At 43.2% G+C, this 12,311-nt stretch overlaps 1 protein-coding gene across 1 annotated transcript in view; it reads right to left on the bottom strand.

Moving 5' to 3' along the window:
• Nucleotides 1–11,459, bottom strand: part of LOC123995931 (protein cornichon homolog 3-like) — a 46,931-nt gene extending 35,472 nt beyond the window's left edge. Inside the window, exon 1 of the mRNA XM_046299590.1 lies at nucleotides 10,978–11,459. Within this exon, the coding sequence (XP_046155546.1) occupies nucleotides 10,978–11,055 (78 nt within the window). The 5' untranslated portion in view covers nucleotides 11,056–11,459. The remainder of the gene's footprint in view (nucleotides 1–10,977) is intronic.
• Between the last annotated feature and the right edge of the window lie 852 nt (nucleotides 11,460–12,311).

A 12,311-nucleotide genomic window follows, 5' to 3' on the forward strand; every position in this document is an offset into this window, starting at 1 on the left:
CACAGGAGATTGAACTTGGTATAAAAAGGAGTAGTTTAATAAGTGCTCAAAAACTCTGAAAACCAAAATATACAAAATAATACAAGTGGGTACAAAACACCAGAACATATCTTGCACATATCTGACAAACAAACAATCACCGACAAGGACAATGAGGGGGAACAGAGGGTTAAATACACAACATATAATGATTGGGATTGGAACCAGGTGTGAAACAAGACAAGACAAAACCAAAGGAAAATGAAAAGAGGATCAGCGATGGCTAGAAGGTTGGCGACGTCTACCGCCGAACGCCACCCGAGCAAGGAGAGGGACCAACTTCGGCGGAAGTCGTGAGAATTAAGCATATAGGAATACCTATTTCTTTGTTAACCACTCAACACAGAAGAGCCGCATGTGCGCACTCCCTCAAATTGTTTGGAGAAAATATTTATATTTTATTCAGTTTTGTTCAATTGTATTCTTCATACTACAAAATAATATAAAATAATGCCACAGAATTATAAGCAAATCTTGTCTGCTAAATTAACTAGTGTAGCCCACAGCCATTTGGCTTACAGATATCAGGACCTAACATAAGGACCTAATGAAACAGTATAACTTTAGTCCGTCCCCTCGCCCATACCCGGGCTCGAACCAGGGACCCTCTGCACACATCAACAGTCACCCTCGAAGCATCGTTAACCATCGCTCCACAAAAGCCACGGCTCTTGCAGAGCAAGGGGAAACACTACTTCAGTGTCTCAGAGCGAGTGACGTTACCGATTGAAACGCTATTAGCACGCACCACCGCTAACTAGCTAGCCATTTCACATCCGTTACACTAACATAAGGACAACTCACGAGTATGCTATTATTTTCATCTGAAATACACTACAATTTCTTCATATCATGTTTCTTTTGACGGGTCTAAATTAAATAATCAATATATTGTGAAGGTGTAGGCTATATTACATGGATGTATTTGACTTTTTAAAATGGCTTGTAGGCTATGTGTGTAAGCCAAGAGATGCTAAATGTGTTTATCTTAATTAAAGGTCAATTACCGTGAGACCGACAGTTATTTGCTTGACAATCACCAGCTGACAAAATGTTGTGACCGCCACAGCCCTAGTGATGAGAGGATGAAATATTCTGTAACTACACACCATATACAGTATTCATGCTTATCATCCTCGTCATATGAGGAGACATCTTGGATGCACACAGTTGACATCAGGTGTATGTGTACGTTACATCCATTCATGTGCATGACTGGCCACAGACTATGGTTGACTGGCAACTCAACTGTTGTTGTCTGCTTGTTTGTGGGAGACCCTGGCCCTCTTTGAACACATCCCCTACCTTATGTCACTGCCATACTGCTTGAGGCATTTATATAGAAAATAATTACATTAAAAATAACCCCTCAAACATGATGCAGAGAACATCAATTCCGATGCAAAGACTACAAGTTTCGTGTTCATAATATTAAGCAGCTTGAGATGGGTTCATTTTCTCAAGGTACATTTTTAATCAACCCTGAGCAGAATACAATTGAAACGGTTTGATGACTGGGTGCAGTACATCTCTAAAACTGGAAATGTCATCATGGACTGAAAGGTCTGTTCTGGACTGCACACAGTCACTGCAGGCTGATGCTCTACATGTGTGACATGTGCCCAGTGCAACCACTTGGAAGCCTCACAAACGTTTCCTCGGTGAGTGGAGATTGCCCATTTGGGGATTGCTGCTCTTTTTGAAGTGGCAGCCGGTAGCAGTAGCAGTGCTACATGAGGGGAATGGACTTTATACTGTGTTTTGATTTATTTTGCGTTTACTGAAGCTTTCTATCCAAAATGATTTAAATGACATTGTGCCATATGTGGAGAGGGATGGTTCAGCTTCCTCATGATTGACTGGCCTTATTAAACATGCTCACATCTGTGTAGGCCTACAGTATATCTCCAAAGACCAGCAGGGCAATGTTGTTCTTTCCCCCAGATCAGAATAACAAAATCCCTACCTCCTTTTGCCAGAAAAATAAAATAGAATAAAACTGTATTGTCCATTCAGGATGGGACATTTTTCTATGGCATCACCTTATATTTCAACGATCACATACACATACAGTACCAGTTAAACATTTGGACACACCTACAGTACTCATTCAAAGGTTTTTCTTTATTTGGACTATTTTCTACATTGTAGAACAATAGTGAAGAAATCAAAACTATAAAATAACACATATGGAATAATTTAGCAACCAAAAAAGTGTTAAATCAAAATATATTTTATATTTGTGATTCTTCAAAGTAGACACCCTTTGCCTTGGTGATAGTTTTGCACACTCATGGCAATCTATCAACCAGCAGCGTGAGGTAGTCACCTGGAATGTATTTCAATTAATAAGTGTGCCTTGTTAAAAGTACATTTGTGGAATTTCTTTACTTCTTTAATGTGTTTGAGCCAATCAGTCGTGTTGTGACAAGATAGGGGTGGTATACAAAAGATAGCCCTATTTGGTAAAAGACCAAGTCCATATTATGTCAAGAACAGCTCAAAGAGAAAGAGAGACGACTGCTATCTATCAACCAGCAGCGTGAGGTAGTCACCTGGAATGTATTTCAATTAATAAGTGTGCCTTGACGACTGCTATCTATCAACCAGCAGCGTGAGGTAGTCACCTGGAATGTATTTCAATTAATAAGTGTGCCTTGTTAAAAGTACATTTGTGGAATTTCTTTACTTCTTAATGTGTTTGAGCCAATCAGTCGTGTTGTGACAAGATAGGGGTGGTATACAAAAGATAGCCCTATTTGGTAAAAGACCAAGTCCATATTATGTCAAGAACAGCTCAAAGAGAAAGAGAGACGACTGCCCATCATTACTTTAAGACATGAAGGTCAGTCAATCTGGAACATTTCAAGAACTTTGAAAGATTCTACAAGTCCAGTTGCAAAAACCATCAAGCGCTATAATGAAACTGGCTCTCATGAGGACCGTCACAGGAAAGGAAGACACAGTTCTCTGCTACAGACAATATGTTTATTAGAGTTAACTGCTCCTCAGATTGCAGCCCAAACAAATGCTTCACAGAGTGCAAGTAACAGGCATATCTCAACATCAACTGTTACGGATGATCTTCACATATGTGGTTCGCACTGTGAAGCATGGAGGAGGAGGTGCGATGGTGTGGGGATGCATTGCTGGTGACACTGTAAATAAATCTGTGATTTATTTAGAATTCAAGGCATACTTAACCAGCATGGCTACCACAGCATTCTGCATCGAAATGCCATCCCATCTGGTTTTGCACTTAGTGGGACAATAGTATAATTTGTTCTTCAACATGACAATGACCAAACACACCTCCAGGCTGTGTAAGGACTATTTGACTAGTAAGGAGAGTGATGGAGTGCTGCATCAGATGACCTGGCCACAATCTCCCGACCTAAACCCAAGAGATGATTTGGGATGAGTTGGACCACAGAGTGAAGGTAAAGCAGCCAACAGGTGCTCAGCATATGGAAACTCCAGTTGGAAAAGCATTCCAGGTTGAGAGAATGCCAAGAGTGTGCAAAGGGCAAAGGGTGGCTACTTTGAAGGATCTATAATCTAAAATATATTGAGATTTTTAAAACACTTTTGTGGTTACGACATGATTCCATATGTGTTATTTCATAGTTATGATGTCTTCACTATTATTCTACAATGGAGAAAATAGTAAAAATAAAGAAAACCCTTGAATGAGTATGTGTCCAAACTTTTGACTGGTACTGTATTTTCTCACATCATACACGTTTAAATGGGTTTCATGATGACAACTATTTCATACAGTTGAAGTCGGAAGTTTACATACACTTAGGATGGAGTCATTAAAACTCATTTTTCAACCACTCCACAAATGTCTTGTTAACAAACTATAGTTCTAGCAAGTCGATTAGGACATCTACTTTGTTCATGACACAAGTAATTTTTCCAACAATTATTTACAGACAGATTATTTCACTTATATTTCACTGCATCCCGATTCCAGTGGGTCAGAATTCTACATACACATGACTGTGCCAATAAACAGCTTGGAAAATTACAGAAAATGGTGTCATTGCTTTAGAAGCTTCTGATAGGCTAATTGACATAATTTGAGTCAATTGGATGTGTACCTGTGGATGTATTTCAAGGCCTACCTTCAACTCAGTGCCTCTTTCCTTGACATCATGGAAAAATCTAAATAAATCAGCCACGACTTCAGAAAATAAATTGTAGACCTCCACATGTCTGGTTCATCCTTGGGAGCAATTTCCAAACGCCAGAAGTTACCACATTCATCTGTACAAATAATAGTACGCAAGTATAAACACCATGGTACTAGTCTGATGAACCAAAAACAGAACTGTTGGCCATAATGACCATCGTTATATTTGAAGGAAAAAGGGGGAGGCTTGCAAGCCGAAGAACACCATCCCAACTGTGAAGCACGGGGGTGGCAGTATCATGATGTGGGGGTGCTTTGCTGAAGGAGGGACTGGTGCACTTCACAAAATAGATGGCATCATGAGGCAGCAAAATTATGTGGATATATTGAAGCAACATCTCAAGACATCAGTCAGGAAGTTAAAGCTTGGTCTCAAATGGGTCTTCCAAATGGACAATGGACAAAGTTGTGGCAAAATGGCTTAAGGACAACAAAGTCAAGGTATTGGAGTGGCCATCACAAAGCCCTGACCTCAATCCCATAGAAAATTTGTGGGCAGAACTGAAAAAGCGTGTGCGAGCAAGGAGGCCTACAAACCTGACTCAGTTACACCAGCTCTGTCAGGAGGAATGGGCCAAAATCCACCCAACTTATTGTGGGAAGCTTGTGGAAGGCTACCCGAAACGTTTGGCCCAAGTTAAACCATTTAAAGGCAATGCTAGCAAATACTAATCGACTGTATACAGTGTGTAACGGTTTTCTAGGTGTGAAGGAGAGTCGGACCAAAATGCGGCGTGGCTATTGAGATTCATGTTTAATAAAAACAAAGTAAACACGAATCAATACAAAAAACAATAAACGTAATGAAAACCGAAACAGCCTAAACTGGTGCAAACTAACACTAGACAGTTACAAGGACACTAAGGACAATCACCCAGAACACAACCAAAGAATATGGCTGCCTAAATATGGTTCCCAATCAGAGACAACGATAAACACCTGCCTCTGATTGAGAACCACTTCAGACAGCCATAGACTTACCTAGAACACCCCACTAAGCTACAATCCCACTACATACACACCACATACAAAAACCCATGTCACACCCTGGCCTGACCAAATAAATGAAGATAAACACAGAATACTTCGACCAGGGCGTGAGAGAACTCCCCCTTAAGGTGCGGACTCCCGAGCGCACCTCAAAACAATAGGGAGGGTCCGGGTGGGCGTCTGTCCATGGTGGCGGCTCCGGCATGGGACGTGGACTCCACTCAAACACTGTCTTAGTCCCTCCTCCTCGCGTCCTTGGATAGTCCACCCTCGCCACCGACCATGGCCTAGTAGTCCTCACCCAGAACCCCACTGGACTGAGGAGCAGATCGGGACTGAGGGGCAGCTCGGGACTGAGGCAGCTCGGGACTGAGGGGAAGCTCAGGGGTGAAAGGAAGCTCAGGAGTGAAAGGAAGCTCAGGAGTAAGAGGAAACTCAGGAGTGAGAGGAAGCTCAGGAGTGAGAGGAAGCTCAGGAGTGAGAGGAAGCTCAGGAGTGAGAGGAAGCTCAGGCAGGTAGATAGCTCTACCAGATCCTGGCTGGCTGGTGGTCTCAGCAGATCCTGGCTGACTGGCAGATCCTGGCTGACTGGCAGATCCTGGCTGACTGGCGGATCTGGCGGATTCTGGCAGACTGGCGGATCCTGGCAGACTGAAAGATCTGGCTGCTCCATGCTGACTGGCGGCTCTGACTGCTCCACGCTGACTGGCGGCTCTGGCTGCTCCATGTAGGCTGACAGCTCTGGCGGCTTCTTACAGACTAGCAGCTCTGGCGGCTCCATGCAGACTGGCAGCTCCTTGCAGACTGGCAACTCCTTGCAGACTGGCAGCTCCTTGCAGACTGGCAGCTCCTTGCAGACTGACAGCTCTGGCTGCTTCATGCAGACTGACAGCTCTGGCTGCTTCATGCAGACTGACAGCTCTGACTGCTCCATGCAGGCTGGCATCTCTGGCTGCTCCATGCAGACTGACAGCTCTGGCTGCTCCCTGTAGACTGACAGCTCTGGCTGCTCCATGCAGACCGACAGCTCTGGCTGCGCTGAACAGGCAGGAGACTCCAGCAGCGCTGTAGAGGAGGAAGGCTCTGGCTTCGCTGAACAGGCGGGAGACTCTGACAGCGCTGGAGAGGCGGGAGACTCCGACAGCGCAGGAGAGGCGAGGCGCACTGTAGGCCTGATGCGTGGTGCTGGCACTGGTGGTACTGAACCGAGGACACGCACAGGAAGCCTGGTGCGGGGAGCTGCTACCGGAGGGCTGGGGTGTGGAGGTGGTACTGGATAGACCGGACCGTGCAGGCGCACTGGAGCTCTTGAGCACCGAGCCTGCCCAACCTTACCTGGTTAAATACTCTCGGTCGCCCTGCCAGTGCGGCGAGGTGGAATAGCCCGCACTGGGCTATGCAGGCGAACCGGAGACACCGAGCGTAAGGCTGGTGCCATGTAAGCCGGCCCAAGGAGACGCACTGGGGACCAGATGCGTAGAGCCGGCTTCATGGCATTTGGCTCAACGCTCAATCTAGCCCGGCCGATACGCGGAGCTGGAATATACCGCACCGGGCTATGCACCCGCACTGGGGACACCGTGCGCACCACTGCATAACCCGGTGCCTGCCAGGTCTCTCTAGCCCCCCGGTAAGCACAGGGAGTTTGCGCAGGTCTCCTACCTGGCATAGCCATACTCCCTGTGAGCCTCCTCCCAATACATTTTTGGGGCTGACTCTCAGGCTTCCATCCGCGTCCCTGTGCTGCCTCCTCATACCAGCGCCTCTCCCCTTTTCCTCCTCCAGTTCTTCCTTGGGGCGGCGATATTCTCCAGGCTGAGCCCAGGGTCCTTTTCCGTCCAGTTCGTCCTCCCATGTCCATTTCTCCAGGTAGTGCAGCCTCTCCCACTGCAGCTGCTGCTGCTCCTGCTGCGGCTGCCTCTGTTGCCTCTCCTGTGGCTCCTGCCTGTTGACACGCTGCTTGGTCCGTTTGTGGTGGGAGATTCTGTAACGGTTTTCTAGGTGTGAAGGAGAGTCGGACCAAAATGCGGCGTGGCTATTGAGATTCATGTTTTTTTTTAAACAAAGTAAATACGAATCAATACAAAAAAAAACGTGGCAAAAGGTCGCAAAGTTCAAGGGGGCCGAATACTTTCGCAAGGCACTGTATAAACATCTGACCTACTGGCAATGTGAAGAAATAAATAAAAGCTGAAATAAATAATTCTCTCTACTATTATTCTGATATTTCACATTCTTAAAATAAAGTGGTGATCCTAACTGACCTAAGACTTTTTACTAGGATTAAATGTCAGGAATGGTGAAAAACTGAGTTTAAATCTATTTCGCTAAGGTGTATGTAAACTTCCAACTTCAGATTGAGCTGGATTAAAAAAAATTTTTTTTTTTATAACCTTTATTTAACCAGGCAAGTCAGTTAAGAACAAATTCTTATTTTCAATGACGGCCTAGGAACAGTGGGTTAACTGCCTGTTCAGGGGCAGAAGGACAGATTTGTACCTTGTCAGCTCGGGGATTTGAACTTGCAACCTTCCGGTTACAAGTCCAAAGCTCTGACCACTAGGCTACCCTGCCATGTTGTGGGAATGAGAATTTCAGCAGAAAATGCAATAAAATACAAAAATAATTCATTCCTAAATTGAAATGACTGTTTGTGCAAGGTAGAGAACACTATAATCTTTATTATAATATTTTGTTACATTACTAAATGACATGTTTTTTATTTAAAATCATTACTGCCATGGTTTTTAATGGTTTCATGAGAATGACCCTTATGTTTTGTACACTCACAGCCTGCAAGATTAAGATAAATGTTATTACACTGCACATAGATCAAAATTATAAGCAATATTTCCTTCCCACATAACACCATGCTCAGAGGCCAGTAGCATTGAGTGGAGGAGTCAGTGTGAGGGTTCGTTAGACTTGTGAATGTCCTGTACTTGCTAGAGGCTCCAGTATGAGGCACACATTGAATCAGCAGGAGGGAAACCACTAATACATATGACTCCTTCACAGTTCCCACCTACGCTTACTTACCGGCATCCATTAAATGTCAGAAAAACAAAAACAACATATGGCCACCATGAGATTGAATGATGTTAACTTAACGTATGCCTTCTTCGCCAATGGGGCTTAACACATCATATGGGTATGGGGTGGGGGGGGGGGTTCCCATAATTTACTGGTTCCACAAGAGACGTTCACATGGACCTGTTAATGGACACTCATACTGCATCATGACAGACCTGGATGACATGGACAAAAATACATTGACTGAATAATCATGATAACAATCAATTGAACGATACGTTTATAACATTAATGTGCATCATTTACTTTTTTATACCACTCTTAAAACTACTACGACTACTACTATGTTATGGCTATTATTGGCCCGTTTCATTTCAAACTTCACATTCTAGTAAAGGTTACTTTTCGTTATTATCGATATCAGTAAATTGTCCTCGATAAATGATCGGGATCGATCATTTTCGGTTTATTGTCACCCAGCTCTACATTAGGGGCTCTAGTACACCGAGGGAAATCACTCAAGCATTTTGTGACTGTGCGTTTCGGAGCAGTGTGGAGTTTAGGAGAACACAGTTAACCTTGTATGTTAATTAAAACACCCTCTAATCTGTTACAAGCAGTCCCAGTAGTGATGGTGTAACTGGGATCACATGATTGACTAACGATATTTCAATTTGGACAGAACCTAGCTAACTAACCAGTGAGGAGTGACTTGTAGGAGCGTTGATCAACCTTGAGCTAGTTTGCCATGAATTAATCGATTAGGATTCATCTAAAGTGCATCCGTTACAACACGTTAAAGTACATAGATTCAAGGGTTTCAGATCATTCAAAGAACTTGACGACTGAACGTCAGCTTGTCTTTGGCACTAACATAAAAATGTTATGTGTGGTCTGGACTTGTGAAGAAGTGTCATCACCGAGACTGAAATGATAGTTTCTTGGACACGACATCTCAACAAATCATAGACATCAGTCAATGTCGTGTCTGACAGGGTTCTCATCAGTCATCCCCCAGTATAGTACATGCCCTGTGAGAGATGAGGCTGCTTGTTAACAGGCAGTGATTAATAACAAGACATGTCCTGATATTCCAAACGTCCTTCCTTCTGAGTACCTTTCCCTCTGTAAATATGAGAGCTCAGACAGAGGAGTTTAGAGCATGTCAGGAGAGGACAGAGGAGGATGTATAGGCCATGTTAAACCTGCCAGGTCCACTTAAAAACAAGCAGAACTATAGTAAAACTGTCAAGTAGAGGGATAAGATAATGGGCAGGACACTTAGATGACAGACTGTTAAAAAATATTGTTTCTCACTGTAACACGTATGGGCACATTTCACTGTCAAACTGCATGGGACCATGTATTGCAATCACTTAGATGGTGTCTAGATGATAGCCATGCTGTAATGTGAAAAGGGCTGGTCATATAAAACCTTTTTTTCTCTATAAATGTGATAGTAGACTGCATAACAGGCTATTCCCATTATGCTCACTTACTGTACAGTGAATACTATAGCTTTGTCTGTAGCTTATGCCCGTGTTTGTGAATGAGAATCAGGTTGCTAGAGATATCTCCACCCTGCCATCATAAGCATTGTGGTTCCCATATGTCTCAGTTTGGTTTGGAACATGGTGCTTTAAGAGACCACGTTTGTGGGTCTGATTCCCGCATGGCCAGAATACATTGAAATGTGTATGAGTTGTAAAGTCATTTCGGAAGACACTGTGTTAAATGACCACAATACAGTATATAACAGTGATATAAACCTAATGAAAACAGCTATGTGGGAGAATAATGTTCTAGGTATAAACTGTATAACTGTAATGTGTTCTTCAAATCGTGAGTTGCAGACAGTCTCATTATATGCTAGATGGGATTTGTCCACTGCTCTGTAGTCCTACATGGGCCTGACAGACAGACAGATGCCATGCCTCCTCCTGTAATTGCTGGGGCTCAGTAGAACACCTGAAGCTCTTCAATCTCAGGTCTGTTGCTATGCAAAGGCACGACGGGGGCCAAGGGCATTGCGACCTGACCCAAATCTGCCGTCACATAAAACGCCGCAGGAGGGCGCGAAGGCTTTGAGAGTAAATATTTCGATTATTAAAATATTGTAATGCATTCATATTGGAGTTTCTGTATTGCAGGGATTTTAACAAAGACAATAACAAACAGATACAAATATGAGGGAGGTAATTTGTCTCAGTGGGTTAGAACAGCGTGTCCAACGTCTCCAACAGCTTTCCCCAAAATTTCAGAGCGGTGCGTAATGCCTGAGTCAAGCTAATTATTGTAAAACCTTTTGATAAAACTATATTTAACAAAATTTGCAATAACAGAATAAAACCGATATGACCATCATGTAAGTAGAATGAAGTGAAAATGCAAGCCAAGAATTCTGTGTTGGGCTGAACGTCCGAGATATGGGTGCACACCTGTCAATTTTGTGATTTTCTTCCCCCTGCCCGTTAGAGATGGTGGATTTACAAAGGAAGGTTGGGCATTGAAACTGCACCTTTCGAAACATCAAAATACGTATTCATTATCTTGAGCAAGGCACTGGGGATGTGAGCAGGTAAATACATACATTAGCCTACGCACTATTACGCAATATTATCCATAACCATTCAAAATCCCCAAAAAGGCTGTGAATGTATTTTTTTAAAACTCATAACACAAATCATAATTATATAGCAATAAAAAATTCCACTTACATGCCATATCGCAAAGAAGATCAGAGAAGCACAGAGGACCAGCGACAGCATATAGCAGAAGGCAGCGAAAGTGAACATAATTGAACACCACGAGAAATATCACCCAAAAGAGAACTCGGCTGAATTTTTTTTTTTAAAGGATTATGATGCCATGGCAAACCGAAGTGATAACGACACCATCACTTTGCCCCAAATGTTGCAACAAATTGTTGCAGAACGTCCAACGAAACGCTCGTCCGCGGTCTCACTTTGAAGTCCAAACGTGTTGCCGCCAAATGTTTTAATTGGAAATTAGACCAGTGGACTCGATGTGGTGAAAACGGACAGACATTGTTACACAATAGGAAAGTCCAAGCGATGTCTTGAAATTGATATCAAGAGATTCAAAATATGCACAAAAGCATCCAGGAATACTGCTTTTGACAGGTAAATGTTATCCATACAGTGACTAAAGAGAATCTTGTCGGCTACTATGTGATGGTATCTCCCCAACAATCCTGGCACTAGGCATAATAAACAGCGTCTTCAAACCACAGTTAACCTATAGCTCCACCACACCGTAGGCGCAGAGTCTGGCGCCCCAACAGGTGGATTTAAAGGGCCAGCGTTCAAGCTGTAGGGTTTATCAACTGTATCTTCCCAATTCCCATCCAAAAGCACATGCTTTTTAAGCTTTTTTTCAACTATAGGCTACTCTAGGCAATATGGTTGTCATGTGAATAGTAGACGGAGCATCCCAAATAAGCCACACATTCACACAGACAGGGTTTAAAAATCAAAGAACGCCTAAAATGATTCCACAGATGATTTAAATGTTGAGTATGGTTTGGATGGATATATTGTGATGGAGTTACAAATTGTGATTGACTCTGCCAAAGCCTTTGCCAATTTACGGACATTTGACAGGGCACCATTATGAGAAAGTCAAGTTGTAGGTCTTGACTATAAAAAAGGTTTAATAGCCTACCACTATTATACACTATATATACAAAAGTGTTAGTGGATTCGGCTATTTCAGCCACTCCCGTTGCTGACAGGTGTATAAAATTGAGCACAAAGCCATGCAATCTCCATATGCAAACATAGGCAGTAGAATGGTCTTACTGAAAAGCTCAGTGACTTTTTAACGTGGCATTGTCACATGATGCCACCTTTCCAACAAGTCAGTTCGTCGAATCTCTGCCTTGCTAGAGCTGCCTCGGTCAACTGTATGTCCTGTTATTGTGAAATGGAAACTTCTAAGTGCAACAACGGCTCAGCTGTAAAGTGGTAGGCCACACAAGCTCACGGAACGGTATTGCCGAAACATGTAAAAATCTTCTGTTGTCGGTTGC

Source organism: Oncorhynchus gorbuscha, linkage group LG14 (assembly GCF_021184085.1).
Source record: "Oncorhynchus gorbuscha isolate QuinsamMale2020 ecotype Even-year linkage group LG14, OgorEven_v1.0, whole genome shotgun sequence".
Taxonomy (NCBI): domain Eukaryota; kingdom Metazoa; phylum Chordata; class Actinopteri; order Salmoniformes; family Salmonidae; genus Oncorhynchus; species Oncorhynchus gorbuscha.